The following is a 23,683-nucleotide window of genomic DNA, read 5'->3' as shown; positions in this document are numbered from 1 at the left end:
TTCTTTTGTCTGTTCTGTTTGGGGGACACAATCAACTGTGCTCAGGGCTTGCTCTTGGCTCTGCACTCAGGGATCACACCTGGTGGGCCTGGGGGACCACATGTGATGCTGGGGATCAAACCCACATGCTGTACTATCACTTCGACCCCAAGAGTTCCCTCTTATTCCATTTCACAGTCATAGTATTCAGCATGATGGCAAAAGAAAGAAAGAAAGAAAGAAAGAAAGAAAGAAAGAAAGAAAGAAAGAAAGAAAGAAAGAAAGAAAGAAAGAAAGAAAGAAAGAAAGAAAGAAAGAAAGAAAGAAAGAAAGAAAGAAAGAAAGAAAGAAAGAGAGAGAGAGAGAGAGAGAGAGAAAGAAAGAAAGAAAGAAAGAAAGAAAGAAAGAAAGAAAGAAAGAAAGAAAGAAAGAAAGAAAGAAAGAAAGAAAGAAAGAAAGAAAGAAAGAAAGAAAGAAAGAAAGAAAGAAAGAGAAAGAAAGAAAGAAAGAAAGAGAGAGAGAGAGAGAGAGAGAGAGAGAGAGAGAAAGAAAGAAAGAAAGAAAGAAAGAAAGAAAGAAAGAAAGAAAGAAAGAAAGAAAGAAAGAAAGAAAGAAAGAAAGAAAGAAAGAAAGAAAGAAAGAAAGAAAGAAAGAAAGAAAGAAAGAAAATGAACTGTTTTCCCTTGGCTCAGAGCTCCAAAGCTCTAGAAATGTCCAAATGACCTCAAAGTTTTAGATAACCGGGGAGTCAGGCTTATGGAGATGGTTTCAGCAAAACATGTGTGTGAGTGGAAGTGAGATAGAAGGAGGGAAGTGTGATGGGCTCAGAGGGGGACTTCCAGCCCCATCCACTGAAATCTAAGAATGGAGAGAATCTATGTGGAGTTACACACAAATTAAGCTCTATAAGAACTCCATAACAAATGTTTCAGGTGGACGATATATCTGCATGTCAGACAGATGTTGCATCCCACACACTACACTGATTAGTAGTCCCCCCCACTCCAAACTTCATACTCCTTTCTCCTTGCTGCTCATTTGTGCTGTCACAGCTCAAGGGAAGTAATCCCATATTCCTCTAGGTTCTTCTAGGCTGGCAAATAATCAAAAATCATCAGAGAGAAATACAGAACAATAATAAAGGAGTTTAGTAAAATATGCATACTGCCTATAAGGAAAAAAAGCCCATAAACACTAAATAATTCATCCAAGTGATTTCCTTTAAAAAAGCCTCTACTAAAATTAAGGACTTCTACGAAGCTGGGAGGGAAGTCAGGTATGGAGGTTACGAATAAAGGTACAGTAAAACATACAGATAGATAGGTAAATAGATATAGATATCTATAGATCTATATAGATCTATGTATATAGATCTATATACCTACACAGATATACATATCTATTGTTATATAGTTCTATATAAAAATATATATAAATATAATAAGAAAAATACCCACATCTACAGATTCACTTCTGCCTTATCCACAATAAGAGCTAAGGTTAGATTTTTCTCCCAAACATTAGGTGACGCCATACAATTGTTTCCTTAATGCACGTAAAATGTCTTTGATGAAAGGCAACCTCCATGCCATCTGCAGAGCTCATAAAACTAAGAACATAATTTTACATATTTTATAGTGGCAAGTTTTGGAACCTCTAAAATATCCCTTAGAATAAATTATTAATAGTAAAGTATTTCCCTAAATCTGTGAGTCATCATAAATCACTACAGCTGAGAAAATTATGAGAACCCTTAAATTTCCAGAACCAGATAGAAGTACACGTAATCTGGGGACTCACTACTTGTGACTGATGTCTGAATTGAGGGGTGGCATAGTTAGGATAATAGATATTTAGAATTCTTAAAAAAATACACTAGGAAACAAAAGAAGATTTTTCTTATCATGAGCAAGTGGAATCTATGCCAGGAATGCAAAGTTGACTTAAAATTTGAAAAGCAGCTCATGCACTTCACCATATTAATGAGAACCAGGAACGCCCTGAGAGATAGTACAGGGGGTAGGATGCTCGCCTTGCATGTGGCCCATCTGGGTCCAATTCCTGGCGCCACATATATTCCTGATACAGGAGCCCTGTCTGGAGTGATTCTTGAGCACAGATCGAGGAATATTCCCTGCAAACCACCAGGTGTGAGGAGAGGAAAGCTCCCAAAATGTGAGGAGAGGAAAGCTATTAGGGAGAAAAGTCACATGGTGTTAGATAGCATTGTCTGTAGCACTGTCGTCCTGTTGTTCATCAATTTGCTCGAGTGGGCAACAGTAACGTCTCCATCCTGAGACTTGTTGTTACTGTTTTTGGCATATTGGATATGCCACGGGCAGCTTGCCAGGCTCTGCCGTGTGGGCAGGATACTCTCAGTAGCTTGCCGGGGTCTATGAGAGGAACGTAGGAATCGAACCCGGGTATGCCGTGTATAAGGCAAACACCCTACCCGCTGTGCTATAGCTCCAGTTGATAGCAAATGGTACCTGTAAGGTAATGAGAGCACGGAGGTGGGCCAGAGAAGCAACGTAACACTGACGACCCCCAGCACTCTCCAGGACAGGCACCAGCACCTTACAAGGCATCTCCTCTTATGAGAAACAGGGGGCCAAGCATAGATCAGTCACAGGTAACCTCTGAGTAAACGCTAGTTCATTATATCATCATTATAATGCCTTAATATATCAAAATTATGTTCACTGGCACCAAGACAGCATTATAGTTACCATGGTAACCCATAAAAGAACCCAAATATGGCCAGGATCTCAGATTCCAGATATTCCCACCCATTTAGGAGGGAAAGTGGGAGGGAACAGGGAAAACAGGAAGAATGAAACCAAAAAAAGAGGCCAAGCAGGAATGGGAGAGATAATGCCAGGAAATAAGGCACCTGTCTTGCACGTGTTGAGCCAGGTTTGATGCTCAACACCAGGTGTGCCCCTTGAGGAACAAAAGGAGGTACAATAAAAACAGCAAGCATGTGTTCCCTTAGAACCCCACTTCCGGAACTTGTGGGAGTGACTTTGCTACTTTCTCTTTTCCTTAAATATTTCTCTTTATTTCTAGCTGGGTGCTAGCTTCATTTACTTACCAATTCCACCTTTTAAAATTAATGCTTGCTTTAACTATTTCATGCTCTCTATAAATATTCTGCTGAAGAGACACAGGACTGAGGAGGGGAGGAGGGGGCTGTGTGCACACCCATACTCTGGCCCCCTCAAGCTTTATCAATCATATCAAATGGTACAGAAAATCATGAGGGAAGTCAATACTCATTAATGATAAAGAGAGTCCACAAACTGGTAATAGTAGGGAATTTTGTCAGCCTGATAAAAGAATCCTAAGAAGAAAAAAAGAAGAAAAAAAAAACACCCCACAACATTATACCTAAGGTTGAATTATTTCAACATTAAATGAACACTGAATGCTTCAATTTAAGATGAGAAGTAAGAAAAAGACATCTGTTCTCTCCATTTTTAGCATTTAATTTGGTGGTCATGTTAGGACAAATAGAAAAACATAATACAATAAAACCATATTGAAAATAAAACTTTTCATGGTTTTGCAAATTATATGCATCATACAAGAAATTTCTAATTATTCCATTAAATTTTTTAATTACTAGAAGTAATTAAAAAGGGCCAGCAAGATACAAAACTTAAGACCAATTGCATTTTTAAGACAAATTGCATTTTTGATCAAAACTACCATGAGATACCACCTCACACCACAGAGAATGGCACACATCCAAAAGAACAAAAGCAACCGCTGCTGGAGAGGAAGTGGAGAGAAGGGGACCCTTCTACACTGCTGGTGGGAATGCCGACTGGTCCAGCCCCTTTGGAAAACAATATGGATGATACTCAGAAAATTAGAAATTGAGCTTCCATTTGATCCAGCAATACCACTTCTGGGAATATATATTCTGGAGAAACAAAAAAGTATAGTCAAAATGACATCTGCACTTACATGTTCATCACAGCACTGTTTACAATAGCCAGAATCTGGAAAAAACCCAAGTGCCCGAGAACAGATAACTGGTTAAAGAAACTTTGGTACATCTATACAATGGAATACTATGCAGCTGTTAGAAAAGATGAAGTCATGAACTTTACATATAAGTGGATCAACATGAAAAGTATCATGCTAAGTGAAATGAGCCAGAAAGAGAGGGACAGGCATAGAAAGAATGCACTCATCTGTGGAATATAAAATAACAGAGTAGGAGACTTACACCCAAGAATAGTAGTATATAATGCCAGAAGGTTGGCTCCATAGCTTGGAAGCAGGACTCACATGTTGGTGGAAAGTCATCCCAGATAGAGAAGGGAACACCAAGTAAAATGTGGTTGGAGATCCTGTGCGGAGAGGGAGATGCGTGCTGAAAGTAGACTAGAGACTGAACATGATGGCCACTCAGTGCCCCTACTGCAAACCACAACACCCAAAAGGAGAGAGAGAGAACAAATTGGAATGCCCTACCACAGAGATGGGGTGGGGCACAGGGGATGGGATGGGGGGGGTGGGAGGGATACTGGGTTCATTGGTGGTGGAGAATGGACACTGGTGGAGGGATGGGCTCTCGAACATTGCATGAGAGAAAAACAAGCACTAAAAGGTGTGAATCTGTAACTGTACCCTCACTGTGACTCACTAAATAAATAAAAAATAAAAAAGACAAATTGCATTTTTATAAGACCTATATATATATATATATAAATTGCATTTCTAATGACCAACTAAAAATAAAATTAAAGAATCGCTTATGAAAACATCAAAAGAATAAAATACTTGCAATACTTTTTTTAAGTTTAAAACTCACTCTAAAACTATATATATATGTATATATATATAAAAAAACCTTTGTGTAAAACTGAAAGAGGCCTATTTAAGACATCCCATGTACATGAATCACAGGAATTAAAATAGTCAAGATAGAAAACTTCCCCAATGGGGGTAGGAGGCAGCTAAAAGGATTGAAGCACATGCTTTCAATGTGAGAGCCCCAAAGTCAATCCCCAGCACGGCATAATCCCCAAATCAGAGTCAGGAATAAACCCCAAGTACCAGTCGATGTGAAAGAGAGAAAGAAAGCAAAAGAGAATAAAAGGAAGAAATAAAAATAGAAAAAGAGAAATTCCCAAAAGGTGATCATAGAGTAAACAAAATCTATAACAAAATCGCTATGTCTACTGTGAAGAACCTTACCAGCTAATCCTAAATTTCATATGGATATCCAAGTGAACTAGAATTGTCAGGAAATATATTAACAATTTTAAAAACTGGGTCATTTACCCATTTCAAAGCTTCTTAGAAAGCTTCGGCAATCAAGAATACTGGCATAAGAAAAGACATATAGGCCAGCAAAATAAAACTGAGAACCCAAAATAAGTCATATGATATACAAATATATGTATATGCATACAAATATATGTATATACATTAACATGTATCCATATTTAAATATGTATATATTTAATATCCAGACGTAAAATATTTGGTTGGACCCATATATCACATCATATAATGGTAAAAGGCACATGGCTTGCAGAGCTTAATCCTCGGTACCACATGATCCTCTGAGCACCAATATTTAGTCCTGCTGTCCCCCAAATACTACTGGGATGGCCCTTGCGGCACTACCAAGTACAAATAGCACTGCATTGCTGGGCCTGAGCACAGACTATCAAACTATCAAATCTGCCTGACTTAAGTATCCATAGGAGTGGGCTTCAGGACCCCCGGACACTGCTCAGTAGTTCAGAACACACTTTGCGGGTATAAGCTCCTGGGTCCAGACACCGCACCCAAAAGACACAGAGCAAGTAAGAAGAGATAGAGGGGATATCAAAAAATATTATGTAAAAATAATTATATCCCATAAAATTATCCTATTTAAGAAAAGATTCTATTCTATTCCATAAAATTTCTTATAAAAATATTGTATAAAATTATAAAAGAAATAAAAGTTCGCAAATCACGAATCACGAAATCCCCATTAATCGTCGATTTTTCGAGCAGGCTCAGTAACCTCTCATTCCTCCTTTCCCTGAGATCTTAGAAGTCTCTCTCAAGTGGGCCCTCCCAATGGTGTCACACTGGAGGCTCTTTCAGGATCAGGGGAATGAGATCCAGCTTGTTACTGGATTTAGCATATGAATACACCATGGGAAGCTTGCAAGGCTGTCCCATGTGGGCAAGAAACTCTCAGTAGCATGCCAGTTTCTCCCAGAGGGAGAAGTAGGCTACAAGATATCGCTACTGGGAGCTTGCTTTTAAATCTCTGGATATTGGCCATTGATGGGATTACACACACCTGGGTTCCTCTGCTGGTACCTTCATGCGTGAGGCCCATCCGAACATGTGGAGAGGGGCCTCGGGCATGGCTGTAGCTAGGTTCCGGTGGTCTTCGGCCACCAGGAGCTCTGATCAGGGTGGGGAGGGAAGCTGGAGCCCATCCCCTCCAAGGGGCCCCGGGGAAGACAGCCAGGCATGCAGGCAAGAGACTCTCTTAAATAAAAGTTATCCTAGGTAAAATCTAATACAACTTTCTATTAGGATGCCTATGGTGCAAGAAATGTTGAAAGAAGCCCTTCACAGGAAAATATGAAGCAAAGGAACAAAAATCCTTAAACATGTTCATAAATAATAATACAGAATAAATAAGAATAAAATGAGAAAAAAATTAAAAATCAAAAAGAATAGAACAAAATATATTTAGTTAAAGACCTTAAGCTAATCCCAGCACAAAACACACAATTTTAGATAAAATCTGATAGAAGTACTGATAAACTCCTATGGCAATCACAAAATCAAGATCTGGTGTACAGACAATTACAAGAAAAACTGAAGAAACTGAGAAATTACTAGGGGTGGAGGGGGAAATCCAAACATAAATATAAAATCAGAAACTTGTGGAAAAGGAAACAAGAATATAAATAACCAGTATGGAGATTTCTCTAAAATTCAAGTATTGACTTCTCACATGACCCATCGATTCAATTATTGGCATCTACTCAAAAGAAACAAAAATACTGTTTCAAAAACACACTGGCAGTCCAGTGTTCATTGCAGTGCTATTCACAACTATCAAGATATGGAAACACTCCAAGCAACGAAGAACAGCTAGAGAAACTAAGGTGTATTGCACAATAGAAGACAACTCAACTATAAGAAGATCACTGAATTTCTAATCACTCAATTCACTGCAATATTCACAGAACTAAAGTGAGGTTTCAGGACAGGAGGGGTGGGGAAGTGAAACCTTGAGAAATTGGTGGAGGGACTTTACCAGTCTGATGGTGGGTGTGGTAGTGGAACAATAGAAGGCTGAAACGCTATTGGTAACAGGAGAGCAATTCACTATACCTGAATAAAATTGCAAGAAAAAAGACCGTGGTGTATCAAATACAGTAATACATCAAAAGGATCATACAAATGACCAAGTGGGATTTATCCCATTGATGAAAGGATGGTTCAACATAGGCAATCTGATGAATGTTAACAACTATATCAATAAAGGATACAAAAATCACATGATCACAAAGTTAGACTATGGCTCATGTGCACAGATCCAACATGTGTGGTCCTGAGTTTAGATCTCGGCACCACATGGCCGCAATTCCAGCAACAGTGGGTGAACCATGTTGGCCTATAAGTACCACTGAGTAGGTGGCTATTGTGGCCTTCATCAACATCAGGGTGATGCCCCTGGTTTTCCCCAAGCACCCCAGTGCCAGGCTTTACCACTGCCAGGAATTATCAGGAGAGGCCTCAGGCCTCTCTGAAAATACATATATATTATTAATATACATTTACATTTACTAAATATATGAATTAAAGTATAATATTTACATATCATACTAAACATATGTTAAGTAAACTTATTATCTTTCATAATATATATAAATATCTTAAACATATGATCATATATATATCAACAGGCACCAAAATCATCTGGCAAGATCCAGATTATTTTTTTAATATTTTTTTAAACTCATAAATTGGTAAAAGAAGGAAAGCGTACTTAATATAATAGTGAAAAGCTGAAAGCTTTTTCCTGAAAATCAGGAACAAGACAAAGATGTTCACTTTGAACACTACAGTTTTGAAAGTCCTAATAGGAGCAATTACATGAGAAATGGATATAAAAGGAATCCAAATCAGAAAAAAAGTAAAGATGATATTTTATGTGAGTAGCATATCATATAAAAAGAAAAACTAAAGATTGTGCAAAAAACTAATAGAAATTATAAATGAACACAGAAAAGGGGTAGCATACAAAATTAATATACAAAATATTTCTATACAGATTTAAGACATGTTCCAAATATATCATTTATAATTACATCAAAAAGGATAAAATACATCAGTAAAGGAGGCTAAAGACATGCCATGAAACTGTAAGACGTAGATAGCAGAAGAAACACATACACCCTGTGTTCAAGAATTAAAAGGGTTAATAGTGTTTAAAAGTTCATACTATCTAGAGCAATTTACACACATCAGTGCAATCCCTAATAAATTTCCTATGGAATTTTTCTTTGGCTTTTGGCCCACACCCAGGAGTGCCTGGGACTACTGTTGGGGTCTCAGCAGCCAGCCTGAGACTCTGACCAAATCCCCTGCCCCTGGAAGGAAGAGCTGGCCCTGTTTACAGGGTCCCAGGGGCTTGCTCCAGCACTCCACACACACAGGCTCTCTGGTTGAGGATGAGGGACGTGACAGTTACCATCTGCCTGTACTGATACACCGGTCCTAAGAGTAGGAAGTGTAGATCATTAGCTGACATCTGTACAGAGCCTGACGAGATGAACATGATATATGCGTGGAATGGCCCCCGAATGTATGTATAAGAACCCCTGTGTGAGAGCTAATATACGGATTGCTGATTGACCACCAGCTTTCCCCCCCTCCGCATGGCTCTTTGAGGCGACTGGAGTCTGCAGTGAGCAGAGGGACAGGGCAGAGGCTTCTCTCCTACCCACTCCCTCTCCTACACCTACAAGGAGGAAGTCCAGCAACTCCCGGGGATCATACTCCAGTGTGCCATGGCAGACTGGCCAGGACCCCGACAATTATTATTAGCAAGGTGCTGAGGGGGTTCCTCATGTGTTGTCCTGGATATCATCCAGTGCCAGGGGTCAACACAGGCTTCTAAGAGCCCAGGCATAGCACTAGGCCTTTGATCCAGCTCCCCAGTCCCAATGGCACTTCTCTTCCCTTCAACTTCACTTGAGGTGACATGATGTACAATATTAATGGTAGCAGGGTTCATGCATACACTGTTCGCCGCCACACTCTCCACCAGTGTCTGCTTCCCTGCATCAATGGCACTTTAATAAAAGAACAAAACAAAACAGAAGAAACAAATCTAGAACTTGTATGAAAACACAGGACTATGACTAACCAAAGTAACCCAGAAAAGAGAAAAATAGAGGCACCAATGAGCCCAAAATTTAGGCTACCACTGAACACCAAAAGTTAATCAACCAAGGAGATAATGGAGCACGATGAGACCAATGAGGTATAAGAATCCAAAAAGTAAACCCCCACATGTATGAAAACTTTGTTTACAATAAAGGGATTAAGAATACACAGTAGAAATGGTAATATTATGAACTAACAATGTGGGGAAAACTGAAAAGTCCTAGGGAAAAATATAAAAGAAATGACTATTTAACTGCCCATATAAAAATTAACATAATTTTTAAAAAGAGTTGGGTATAAAACCTGGTATTATGAATGCATAATTGATATATTCTTGCATTTAGAAGTGTATTGGGAGAGTCCATAACAAAGGAAACAATCAAACACAAATTTTAAAAAAGCTTCTACAAAGCCAAAGAAAGTAGCATGACATCATGTATCTGAAATGAAGTTGACATAAAAATATATTGTAAAACTCGCAACTCAATAACCAAAAAGAAGGGGGGAAAAAAGAAAATCCAAACCCAAACAAATCACGGATTAAAGACTTTTACAGGGGCTGGAGCGATAGCACATCGGGTAGGGCGTTTGCCTTGCACGCAGCCGACCCGGGTTCTAATCCCAGCATCCCATATGGTCCCCTGAGCACCGCCAGGAGTAATTCCTGAGTGTAGATCCAGGAGTAACCCCTGTGCATCGCCGGGTGTGACCCAAAAAGCAAAAAAAAAAAAGGACTTTTACAAAAAAGGCAAAATTTGGTCATATGCACATGAAAAAATATTCAACGTCACTTTTTACCAGGTAAATAAATGTATATTAAAATCTATATCCAAAAGATAAAAACAAGTCTGGGCAAGGATATGGGGATATAAAAACACTATTGCCCAGATGATAGGAATATATTTTGGTAAGGCATGAACACTACATATAGAGATACCTTAAGGTGTATGGAACATTCTTTAAAAACTAGAAACTGAAATTAATATTATTTCTCAGTACCATTTCTAGGAAGTTAATCAAAGGATAAGAAACAGATTCAAAAAATAAATTTGTACTTCCATATTTATGTAAGCATTATTCGCAATAGCCAAAATAATGAATGAACCTAAATGCATTGACAAGACAAGAAGTTGGGATACATATGCTCAATGTATCACAATGTACTGGTTGGCATCTTTTTAAAAAGGGGAAGTCATGCCTTTCCCAACATGGATGGAACTTGAGATGATTATGCTAGTGAAATAAGGAGGTTTGAAAAACAATCACTGAGTCCTTTCAGTCATATGAGAAACATCAACAACCAAAGCAAGTCTATGAACACAATGCAACAAACACAACTGTTGAATTGAGAGAAAATGATGGCGGTTATCGGGGGTGGGGGAGGGGACTGCAAGTGCAGAGGGAATATTCTGCTAGTACAGTGACAGTGGGACTTTGCAGGTTCTGTGAAACAGAGACACGTATAAAGAGGAGAAGCCGCACTTCGAAAACTTACAACAATGTAAATCCACAGACATATGATAAATTTTGATTTTAAAAAGAAAAGAGTAAGCAGGAATAAATAATTTCTTTTTTAAGCAAAACAAATAGTAGGAAATATACCGCCCCACAGAAGTGAGAAATGAGGGCTGGATTTATTATCTGATTTTTGTTGGTTGGTTGGTTGGTTGGTTGGTTGGCTGGCTTTTGGGGACCTCACTTGACAATTCTCAGGGCTTATTCCTGCCTGTTCTCAGGCATCATTTCTGGTGGGCTCTAGGACCACAACAGACTAGTGCCGGGTATTGAACCCAGGTCAAACCCAAAATCAAAGAATCAACAGCACAAAGAAATGTAAAGGCATCAAAATATGTGGCGGAGAATAGAAAGTTAAAATAAAACTGACAAGTTCTTGGGAAGGCCGTCAGATCATCTAAGGATAGAACCAAAGAAAAGAAAGACTGAAAGATGGGTATGCTCAGTGTTAATAAAAAAAAAAATACACGTTTTTTTTTTACCAAAAATAACTGCAGCTAAGCACCAATACCCAAAAGAGAAATAGTGTATGAACTATTTGTAAAAGCTCTACCTATAAAAAAGGATAACAAGGAAGACAAGGGCATCAAGTCACATTTTACCTTCAATACTTCATAGTGTTAGAATCTTTACAGTGAGCATGCACTCAATACACTATACAAAAATTAATCCAGATCATTTAGTCAGTAATTTTAGATTTGTGTCAGACAATGATTCTACCATATTTTTATGTAAGTCATTGATTTATTAACTGATTTGACTTGGCAAAGTAAGAATCAACCAAGGCTAATAATGGGTTTCTCCACTAAAATCACAGTCTGGGGAGTATGGTGCTGCCAGCAGGTCAACCTGTACCTGTGGGGCAAGCGCATCAGCAGCCTGATGATGCCTTCAGACTTCCAGATATCCCAAAAAGCTGCTGTACCTTTGGCCAGATGCCAACAACTTGGGGCCAACTTTACCAAGAAATTAAATGGCGGGCTGGAGAGATAGCACAGCGGGTAGGGCGTTTGCCTTGCACGCGGCCGACCCGGGTTCAAATCCCAGCATCCCATATGGTCTCCTGAGCACAGCCAGGGGTAATTCCTGAGTACAAAGCCAGGAATAACCCCTGTGCATCGCCAGGTGTGACCCAAAAAGCAAAAAAAAAAAAAAAGAAATTAAATGGCCAAAAGTTAGGTGTATGGGAGACACACCCACAAACCATTTCTGGCTCAGCTATATAAGCTCACTTATTGGCCTTATTTCAGAGACCCAGGGGTCACGCCCATAAGCCACCTCCTGCTGGCACCAGATAATCTTGCCATCGGACACCATCCAGATCTTGCCAATGGCAGCTTAATCAATGGCTGAAAAAATAGCAGTGCTCTGCATTATAAAAATAAATAAATAAATAAAACCAGAGTCTAAATCTATAAGCTATATCTTGCAGTCACCTCATCAAACATCTTGATTTCCTCAAGAAAAATAAATAAGCTCAAAGACCCTAGCGAATATCATATTATTATTGTTAAGATGCAAGGGAGGGGGAAGAGGTTAGATCTATACTTTCTGATTAAAAGATTAGATCTATACTTTCTGTTAAAAACATATTTTCAAACAAGTTTTCTTGCTATTTAGTGACTCAAACACATATGCATCTTCAGCCTTCTAAATGAAAACATTCTTCAAGATTTTCATAATAATTTTCAATTAAAATATTTGTGGGAGAGGCTGTGTGTCCTTGCTGAGGAACACACACACACACACACACAAACACACAAACACTTACACGTTAGAAATCAGGTATTCTTCAAAGTGAGGACCTGACACATGCAACTAAGGCAAAAATAAGGTCTATTAAGTTCTCAAAATTAAGTAATACCTTGAGCTTAATAAAACAGAAAAAGTGGTGTTTTGAAAATAAAAAAATATATAAGGTTTATCATCATTATAGTAAGAAAACTTAATAAAGATTCAATAGTTTCCAACTTGAACATTATGATTTGGCATATAGATATACAATAGCAGTTAAGAGAGCCAGCTCAAGTGACAAAGCACACGCCTAGCACACGAGTTTGATTCTAGGAATCACAAGTCTTTGCCAGGGGTAGTCCTGGCAACCCCTGAGTATCATCAGGTGTGGCCCTCATTCTAAAAAAATAACAGAAAGAAGAAGCATTAGAAGAATGTATACATGTTGCCACTAATAAATATTCCTTGTTAACAGTGGTTCTAAACAACAGGTCTGCAATGGCATTCTGGAAAGCTCAGTGCCACAAACTTATAAATTATTTCACTCCGGGGCCCTCAAGGATCTCAGTACTAACTAGTCTATTTCACATTGTGAGGAAGTTAAGCAAAAAGTAAATCTATAACCTTCTTTTCCACATTTCAAACGTGAACTCCCTGAAAATGAGATTAGATTTTCAAAATGATTTCATTACTCTCTGCCAATAGAAATAGGCTAAAAATTCTTTCCTCAAGGACTGCTCTGGGACTAGGTATTACTTAATACAATTACAAAGTATTTGAATTGGCATACATATTACTATAAAGATTAAACTGCTATATGAGCATCAAAGAGACAACTATCACCATTTAACAGAGAAAGAATTGAATGATTTTTAAAAAACATAAAACATGCAGAGTCTGAAATGTAAAAGAGATAAACCTTAAAGAAGGCACAACATATAATTAAATATGGACTGAGAAAAGGTATAGGTTACTCAAAAGGTAAAGGTATAGGTTAATGTACAAGAGGCAAAAGACTAAATTAAGAATGTTTAACTTCTTACTAATATGAAGAACAATGTTCTAAAAATAAGCAACTACTAGATGACAAAGATTACTTTTGGTTGGTTTGCAGCAAGAAGGCATTTATAAATGTCAAGATGCAGGATAGCAAAATGTTACTCTTTCATTCTATTTTGGTTGGTTTGCAGCAAGAAGGCATTTATAAATGTCAAGATGCAGGATAGCAAAATGTTACTCTTTCATTCTATTTTACTACTTACATGAATACAAAAATATAAATCTAGTTCCTTAAATCTACTCTAAGCAAATTAGTATCACATGCATAATGACAAAATGCAAGTAATATTTTTCTCCTGTGTTGGAAATCAACAGAAAATTGAGAGGATTATGGCACTTTTTATGTGGTTTGTGTTCCTGGCTCTTTCTCTGAACTTCAACAGGTTCCTACCAAATGAGAAGGAAACCCTGGTATTTTCAGGTCTTCTGGCACCTCAAAAGAAAAATTCTGTGCTCTTATTACACAATGACTCAATTTTTAAAATATTTTCCACCAATTTAATTGTTTAAAAAGCCACATGATCCAAACAAAATGAATCCTTGGGGATCACCAGTTTCAAATATCCAGTTCAATCTGTTCATACCCAGCAATTTAACTGCAAATTTAGAAAATAAATTCATATTTTCATTTTTTCAATACTTTTTATCTGTTGCATCCTCATCTCGGACCTGTGTTCACTGATATTTCTGAGATGGGAAAAACAAATCTGGTTACACCATTATTCTATTGGTGATATTTAAAAAATTCTTAATCACTAAAACAAAGCATTAATTAAGTTTGATATGTTCTAGACTGAACTGTATGTACCCCCCAATTCTGATTTTGGTTGAAGCCTGAAACTCCCTGCAACTGTTTTTGGAGATAGGACTGTTCGCAGGCAATTATGGTTGACGGAGCCCTTAAGGGTGGCATCCTCATCCTAAAGGGCTAGTATTCTTCTAAGAGGAAGACACAGTAACACAAGCAAGCTTGCATTCCATTTCTCGCTCTCCTCCTCTTTCCTTACTCTTCTCCCTTACCTCCTTTTCTCTGGTCTCACATGAAAAGACCGTGTCTACAAACCAGAAAGATGTGTCATCAGAACCCACCTATTGCTTTGTTCTTGGATTCTGGGTTTCTAGCCTCCCAAACCAAATAAATGTCTGTTATTTCAGTCACTCACTGTGTGCAATTTTATCATGGAATCCTAAGCAGACTCCATAAACTCTAGCTTTAGTTTATTCCTAGTAAGTTTAAGTCCAGTGCTATACAAAATTTAAAATATTACATTTAGGGACTTGTTTTGAATTGAATATGAATACAAAATATAGCATTAATCCTATAAAATAAAGACTTGCAGAATCTTAACCAATCATCAATTATGAGAACCAGTGTTTAATTAATTAAATTCCCAGCACCTACATCAAGCATCTTGAAGAAATAGCTTGGACCGCAGAACAGGAATAACTTTAACAATTCCAAATATAATTAGCTGACAAAGCTATTAATCATGGTGCAAACACCATTCTATAAACCACTCACAAGAGCATCTTACAGATTACATAATAGGCTCATTTATTTAACTACATCAACAAGTATTGCTAAATAAACCAAAATAGGGAATTTCTAAATAGGGCTTTAAAAAAAAAAAGGAATGAAAGAAACTTTATAGTTGACAGCTTACAACTAGCTGGGAATATTCACATGGATCCAGTAAAACAATAAAAAATTATCCTTTTAATCTGAACCTTCTGCTGCAATTTAGTATAATACTTAAAGTTACTAAGGATTGACTCAAGGCTAAAAACCCAAGAAAACAGAAAATTTGAATAAAAAAATTATAACTGATAGTTAGGAATAATATTAGGACCTATAATTTGCTACTTTTAACTACTATGATTCCTTTGCCAAAATGCTAAATATAATTTCGAGAGGAAATGTTTATATAAAAACCAAAGATTTTCTTAAAAAATGGTAATTTTTTTTAAATGTGCTGGCCACCAAAACTGCAAAATTCAAATCCAAATCAACCTTGAAATGTAATTATAATTCTTTCAAGCATACTTTCTAACTTTTCTTCTTAGTTATAAATATAAACATGCAGAAACATTTTCTCCATGATAATAATACATATTTTAAAATACTTTTCTACTGAAACTGACCACCCCTAAATTGAGAATTAATTAAAAAAAAAAAAATTTAAACCAGCAAATTCAGTGGGCAGGCATGTCTTAACCTTCCTCCAAAGCCTAACCCTTACTCAAAATCCTTAACTTTTGGTTTGCAGATTAGAGTGAATGTGCCTCAGGGAATGGACTACTCCAGGAGGGAATTCAGTGATCACTCCTTCACCCACTGTTCTACAACTCCCCTGAAAATGCACTTCCCTGTTCTGCTCCTAAAAAATTACTTCCCTGTGACCAAGATGACAAGATGGTTACTTGGAGGACATAAGTTTGCCATGTTCCAAACTTTCAGGATGGTTGTCAAGAAAGCGCTTCCTCTGCTTATCATCATTTCTCTTTTCTGACTGGCCCAGTGGTTGTATATTCACAGCTATACTGTGAATTAAAGTGAATGTGTTTCATGTATGCAATCTACAATATATTTTTTAAAAAATTACTCAAAGTACCTGAGTATCACATTTCGCTATCTATGCTAGAGGAACAAAACACAAGATGATTATTTATTTACAATATTCAATATGAATAAATATACTGTACTAATATTTCTTACATAATTACTATATTAAAAAATTACCACTGCCCCAAAATAATATTAATTAGTGCAGTGTTCATATGTAGAATATACAACCAATGGAGAGTGCAATGCCACAGAGTTCAAAGGTCAGGTTTGGTAACTACTTCTCCTCTATCCTTACATAAAATTCAAAAATCCTTTCCCTAACCTTTTCTTCACTCTTTAACTCATCAACAAAATGAGAAGGACCAAAATGAAGGACCTCTAAAATAACTTAAGTCATAATATTCCAAAGCCAGTAGAGAAAAATAAATGTTTGCCAGTACCTATAACAGGTTATACTAAAAACTGTGACTGTTTGAAATCAGGATGATTAAAACATGACAACATAGGAAAATTCACAACTAACTTGGGTAGCTAGGTACTTGTTAGATATCTAATCTTTAAGATAATTGTTCTATTCACATGAAACCAAAATTTAGTAATTTAAGTATATATATTTTTCTTTGCTTTGTTTTGGAGTCACGCCCAGCACATTTAGGGCTTATTCCTTGTTCAATGCAGAGATTACTTCTGATGGTGCTGGAGGGACCATTTTAGATGCTGGTGAATCAAACCAGGGTTGACCGACCACATACAAGGCAAGCACCTTTATCCCTGTACCAATTCTCAAGCCCAAGTTCTTCATTTTTTTATTTGATTTTTGGGGCACACCTGGCAAAAGGGGTTACAGGTAAGCACCTTTACCTCTGTACCATCTCTCAAGTCCAAGTACTTAATTTTTTCGTTTGATTTGGGGCACACCTGGAAAAAGTGGTTAATCCTGGTTCTGCACTCAGGAATCACACCTGGTGAACTCGTATAGGATACCAGGGATCAAATCCAGGTAGACCACAGGTAAGGTAAGCACCCTACCCAAGGTACTTTCTCTCCAGTCATGTTTTAAAATCCTAAGTTGATATATCCTTTTAGGGTAATATTTAAGCTGATAAATTATCTGGGGTAGGAAAATAAATAAAGTACATTTAGATGAGTCTTCAAAAAATTAAAAATATATTTATTTTATACTTATACACACACACACACACACACACACACACACACACACACACACACATGCACTGCTTCAGCCCAGCAGGAACACAGCCAATCCTATGTGAAAAATGTATAGAAGCTCAAGTTCAATAAGCAAATACATTAATATAGAAGGCTAATCAGTACCAACCAGCTGAGTAAATCCTTTGAGAATGAGCTTAATGACACAATTGTGAGGATGCGTAATAACCTCAGGAAAACGATGGCACAGGTTGTCAGCAAATCACAAGAAATTACAAGAGCTGAAGTGAGAAAACTAAAAGCTGAAATGAAGAAAATGAGTAGAAATTACATTTTAAAAAACCTCAACAGAAGGCAAATCTGATAGAGAACCATGTTAAAGAAATCATGGATAAGAATTTCCTAGGATTAAGGAATGCAAGCAGCCAATACAAGAGACCTGAAGTGTCTCAGCAAAAATAGACTCGAACAGAAAAACTCCAAGCCACATTGTACTAAAAATGGGAAATTTCAAAGACAGAAACAGAATATTGTAACAGCAAGATCAAGAAAGAACTTACATACAAAGAAAAGCACGTGGGATTCACAGTAGACCTCTCACATGAGACTCTGTGAGCCAGGAGGGAATGGAGGAATATAGTAGACAAACTCATTAAAACGAACACCTCATCAAGAATTCTCTATCCAGTGAGACTGTCCTTCAGATTTGAAAGAATAATGCAAAGCTTAAGGTAACATAGATAACAGCTTATGGAATATAAAGTATTGAAAACAATTGTGCAAGAAGTATTAAAGGTGCCTATTTAAAAGGCATAGAGGAAAAAAAATATATATATATATATGCTTCTCAGAGAGCCCAGCAATCTACCGAGAGTATCCCATCCACACAGCAGAGCTTGGCAAGCTCCCTATGGTGTATTTGATATGCCCAAAACAGTAACAATAACAGGTCTCATTCCCCTGACCCCGAAAGAGCCTCCAATACAGCAGCGTTAGGAAAGACGATTAAGGAGAGGCTGCCAAAATCTCAGGGCTGGGATGAATGGAGACGTTACTGGCACCCGCTCGAGTAAATCAATTAACAAAGGGATGACAGTGACAGAATTAAAAGGTAAGGCAAACTTCTAAGTAGTGGGCACTGAGTATGGCACTCACTCATGGCACTTATGGTTGTCCTCCAGTGGATTCAGATAGATTTGTTTACTTCTAGTTTGTTGCTAAAGGATTTTATACAGTCATAATAAAGAATTAATGTTTCTTTTATATCATGTATTCTATATCTGATCAGGTCTTTTTATGATTTTTGCATTCATAGAAATTTTTACTACATATTTTAGTTATTAAGGCAGACCTTCGGCATTATCTACAATATTTTCTAGCAGAAAATAAATATTCCCTTAGATAAAACATACTTTTATATTTTATAGCCCTATTCATATTTTCCCTTAAATTTTTATTCTCTTCACTCACTAAATTTTACATTTGTAGAACTTGTCTATTTTGTGCAAATCTCAAAATGTATTAGCACAGAATTATTCCTGACATTATTTTAAAAATGTATATACTTGTAAAACAGATAGTTATTGAAAAAAATTATCAATTTGCCAATGATTTACAATTTTGTAGAATTCCAGAGTAGCTCTATTCATTTACATATGTGTAGGTGTCAACCTCCATGAGAGAGAGACAGAAAGAGGTAGAGAGAGAGAGAGAGAGAGAGAGAGAGAGAGAGAGAGAGAAAAGAAAGAGTAAAAGAACAAAAAATGGTGAAAGCGATCACAACTGAAGATTTTGTCATAGAATTGAGCTTCCATGGCAGGAAACAGGAGGAATCCTTGTGATACTGGTGGAGGGAAGCAGGCTGCCTTGTGGTGGGTGTGGTGCTAGAATAATGCATGCATGAAAAGTATAATTAACAATATTTTAAATCCTGGGACCTCGGCAAAAAAAGTGTATGTGTTTATATACATATATATATGTTTATGTACACACACACAAACACATATATACATAGTCAAGGATATAGCACAAAGAATATATACCACAGCAGTAGACTGTATTCTTCACATGCATGATGCCTTAGTTTCGATTCTTGAATTGTAAAAATTAGTTAATAAATCATATATCATTTATGGACAATCATTGTTCTAAGTGCTAATAATGAAATTAGGAATAGGACAGTCAAAGGTCTTCCTTCAAAATTGTACAGATTAAAGGAAGAGAACAGAAATGTAATTTTCAATAAAGGCCAAGAAGGGAAAGTATAGATCTCTATAATCAAAACATCCTATAAATTTAGCCTTTTTAGGGCTAGAGAGATAGTAAGAGAGTTAATGTACTTGTTCTGCATGCAGCAACCCCCACTTCAATCCCTAGCACTAAATAGAGCCTGGAAGAATCCTTAATTACTTCTAGTAGCCCAACAACCACACCCTCCCCCCAGAAAAAAGCCATAAAAAATACACACTTTTATCATTAAAAAAATAATTATGTCTAGAGAACTAGCTCCAAGGACTATAGTTCTTTTTCGGGTTCAAAACCCAGCACCACATGTGTACCCACTGAGCAGTGACAGCAGCAACGCACTGCTTCAAGCTAAGAGTAGTCCACAAGAAAGAAAAAACAAAGAAAAGTCATTAGATGCTCAGGATTAAACATGTTATGTAACTGGATCGATAGAACAGTGGGTCGGGTGTTTGCCTCACACGCAGCCAACCTGGGTTCGATTCCTCCATCCCTCTCGGAGAGTCCGGCAAGCTACCAAATTGATGAACAACAGGACAACAGTGATATGTAAATGAGAAAGAATATTCTAGCTCTTGCTCTGTACTAAGAGAAGCTGAATCTGGATAGTCTTTCTTTGCTGTCATCAGGTCTGGGATCAGCGGTGGCACGTTACTATTGTCATTCCATTCTACTGCCTGCTATAGCGCTGATAATTTATCCCTGCCTTCTCACTGCAAATGTAAATGTTAATTCCCGTTTCTGTTTCTTCCCATTATTTGAACCTCAGCTTTGATCTGTGCCTTTGACATAGCTTCTCACTGCGCCTCCCTGCCTGAACTGAACTTGACTGATATCCAAGCTGTGATAGACACTCTTCTAAAACTTTTGCTAACCTCCCTATTTAGGACACTGTATATATCTCTATCATAAAATCAACCTTTGACTGACTTTCAAAATCCTAGATTTCTTTATTACATTTATATATCAATTGCATATTGTCACAAAAATATTATTAGTTATACAGTTATGCTGTTATATCAATGTACATATTTGTGTCTGCATTGGATTATTAGAATATTTGACCTAGAAAATCTTGTGAGTTGAAATAATTGTGGTACATAAAAACAGGTTCAAAGAGTAATGGTTTAGTTTAAAACATGAGTTTCTTGAGTTATAAAATTGGTTGCAAAGCTTATCCTACCAGTGTTTTATTTGATCTCTGAGACTTTTGGTAAGAAAAATTTCTAGAGCTACTTAGCAAAGAATTATAATAGATTAATCTCAGATGACAGACCGGAGAGATAGCAGCTGGTAGGGTATTTGCTTTGCACTCGGCCGACCCAGGTTTGATTCCTCCATCCCTCTCGAGAGTCTGGCAAGTTACCAAGAGTATCCCGCCCCCACAGCAGAGCCTGGCAAGCTATCCATGGTATATTTGATATGCCAGAAACAGTAAAAACAAGTTTCACAACGGAGATGTTACTGGTTCCCACCCAAGCAAATCGGTGAACAAGGGGACAACAGTGCTACAGTGCTACAGTTATTTATTCCTCTCTATATATAATCAGATTCAAGTTTTATCCCACTATAACTAGAATCAGGTTTTATTCCACCTTATGAACATAACTGAGTTTCACCAAAAGATCTCTGAAATGGTCTTCGCTGTTAATCCACCATTAACACCAGTCAGAGTGATTCCTTCCAGTATATACAAATAGGACCGTATCACTCTGCTGTTCAGAATTCCGATGTGGTTCTCCAGTCAATACAGAGTTGAATCTAAGCTTTTGAAAGAGCAGGCAATGCTCTTCTAATGAACTAAATCCCTAGGTCTACAGTCATACCTTTGCCATTCTCTTTCTCACACCTTCATACAGTGGAATGTCAAATCACTTGGTTAGGTTTCATTGCACTTATAATACTCTTTCAGTTCTTCAATATTCCTATAATTGTTCACTTAGAATTCATGATCTTTCCTCTTAATCAGACTATCTTCATGATCCATCCCAGGCACCAGGCTTCACGGTAGCTTCTACAACTTTATCATAGCTCTTTTATATAAAATTGAAATCCTTTACCTAAGTGTTAGCTTCCCGAAAGAAAAAGCTGTTTCTCAAGAGAAAGGATCATGTCTTAATTCATGTTCATGTCCACAGCATATAATGTAATATCAAAGACATGGTCATTACTCCATACGTTCTCTATTAACCTGAATAAATTTTTTTTTTTGACAGAGCAAAACATTTAATAGGTGTGCCTCACTTTCCCATTCCTGATGTGATTTGATATAGCTTCCCCAAGTTGGCAGTACTAGAGAAAGCATGCATATTTTTTCCAAACAGGTTTGAAAACTATTAAGGCTCTACTTCTTTCCTGACTTGGAAATAATTACAGGTGAGGTCTTCCCATAGCATGCCTCAGGCTCTCGCTCAGAGGAAAAAAGCTCCCCAGTTTCACAGAACTCCTGAAGTCTTCTGCTCTTCCGCAGCCTGTCTCTCTGAGCTACGCCGCTGGAAAAATTGGTAGATTCGGGCACTGCAGAGGTATCCCCCATACACGGTGAGGAGAATCATGGAGGTAGAGAAGGTCTTGTAGCCAATGTCAGCTAGCTGCTTGGCAGTTGGCATGTTGTCACCTGCAAGGAGGTGCCCAGCGGGCGGCAGCAGCGGAGATCGCGGCCCGGGACCTCAAGGGCACCGACGGCTGAAGACCGGGGCCGTTCTCCGCAGAACCCCGCGCACGCACCCGAATTCCCTTCGGAACTAACCTGAATAAAATTTAACCTGCGTTTGCAATGTCCCAAATGAAACCAAAACCCAATCCATAATATGTGACAACTCCTTGTCTAGCAAGCCTTTATCAAGCATCTCAGCGCTTTTCCTCCCTGGTGTATTATTTTTACCATTAATAAGTTATTTATCTGAAGAATTGGTCAAACTCTTAAGTTGGACTTCGTGTTCATAACATGCCACCATTGCCAACAAAGCAAAAGTCACACAGTGACCAAACCAATCCCCTGGTTTCTGTAGGAATGATACCAACAGAAGAAATTCATTTGGCAGATTTATGAAAACAATTACCGAATGCCCTCAGAGGTCCTTCTAATACTGCAAGATGTCAGTATGGACTAGCTGAATAGCAATTGTACTTTCCATATAGTTTTGTCCTTTGATTTCAGATCTTATCTCCAATACTTATAGACCTGTCCAACTATAGTTCACGGGAATTACAATATGGTAGCCCATCAATAACCTAAGCCATCTTTCTCGTAAATAGATTCAATCCCTCCTTCATCAATTGGTTGGCATGGCATTGCTTATCATGACCTTTTTACACGGTAGAGAAACAGTTGTCTCATGCGGTATTACAACTCGTCTGATCAGAAGTTCAATTCCATTAAATGATAAGGGAAAACTGCTCACTAGCTCCCAAATTAAAGAGCTATGATTAAGAGTCATCTCTGGATCTCATAATTTAACTGAACAGCAGCAGTGGAAGTTTTCTGTTCAACAATGATAAAGATTGCAACTTGAAAGAAAATTCCAAGTACATTTTTCTTGCTACCATTTTGAAGTTAAAAAAATGCTTTATTAATGCATCCCCCAAGTTCCATATGCATATTCTATATTTACTATGAAGATGGCAAAAACACAAAACTATATTTGGTTCAATAAGGAAAAATATTGAACACTTTTTTAGGAGAAAATTTTTTACAAGGTCACACAGATTTCTAGTTGAATCACAGTTCTTTTAATTTCTTATTAATACATTTTAATTAGAGGTTTCTTAAATACAAAGGCTTCTACAGATTAATCTAGTCTTGTCACTTCCCAGCTTTACTGATTCACCAACCTCTAGGCATCATCTCTATTAACTTAATTAGATTCATCACCACGTATTTATTGTACAAGCAGTCAATGAGAGCATTTCTGTATGTTATATGTATGACAAAGTTTAAATATTGCCTTTTTCCAGAAACTTTCTGTGGCATGCTGAAAGCTC

At 37.4% G+C, this 23,683-nt stretch overlaps 2 protein-coding genes across 2 annotated transcripts in view; both read right to left on the bottom strand.

Moving 5' to 3' along the window:
• Nucleotides 1-23,683, bottom strand: part of CEP128 (centrosomal protein 128) — a 465,435-nt gene that overhangs the window by 239,413 nt on the left and 202,339 nt on the right. The window lies entirely within an intron of this gene.
• On the bottom strand, nucleotides 21,900-22,439 carry LOC129403436 (cytochrome c oxidase assembly protein COX14). Its single transcript, XM_055131888.1, has one exon. It carries the CDS (start codon nucleotides 22,306-22,308, stop codon nucleotides 22,135-22,137), a length of 174 nt encoding a protein of 57 aa, XP_054987863.1. The 5' UTR covers nucleotides 22,309-22,439; the 3' UTR covers nucleotides 21,900-22,134.

This window comes from Sorex araneus, chromosome 3 (genome assembly GCF_027595985.1).
Source record: "Sorex araneus isolate mSorAra2 chromosome 3, mSorAra2.pri, whole genome shotgun sequence".
NCBI lineage: Eukaryota > Metazoa > Chordata > Mammalia > Eulipotyphla > Soricidae > Sorex > Sorex araneus.
This window is presented reverse-complemented; position numbering and strand designations above follow the sequence as displayed.

Bases quoted from the DNA above. Each gene is read 5' to 3' on its own strand.
- LOC129403436 (XM_055131888.1), bottom strand. From the start codon at position 22,308: ATGCCAACTGCCAAGCAGCTAGCTGACATTGGCTACAAGACCTTCTCT.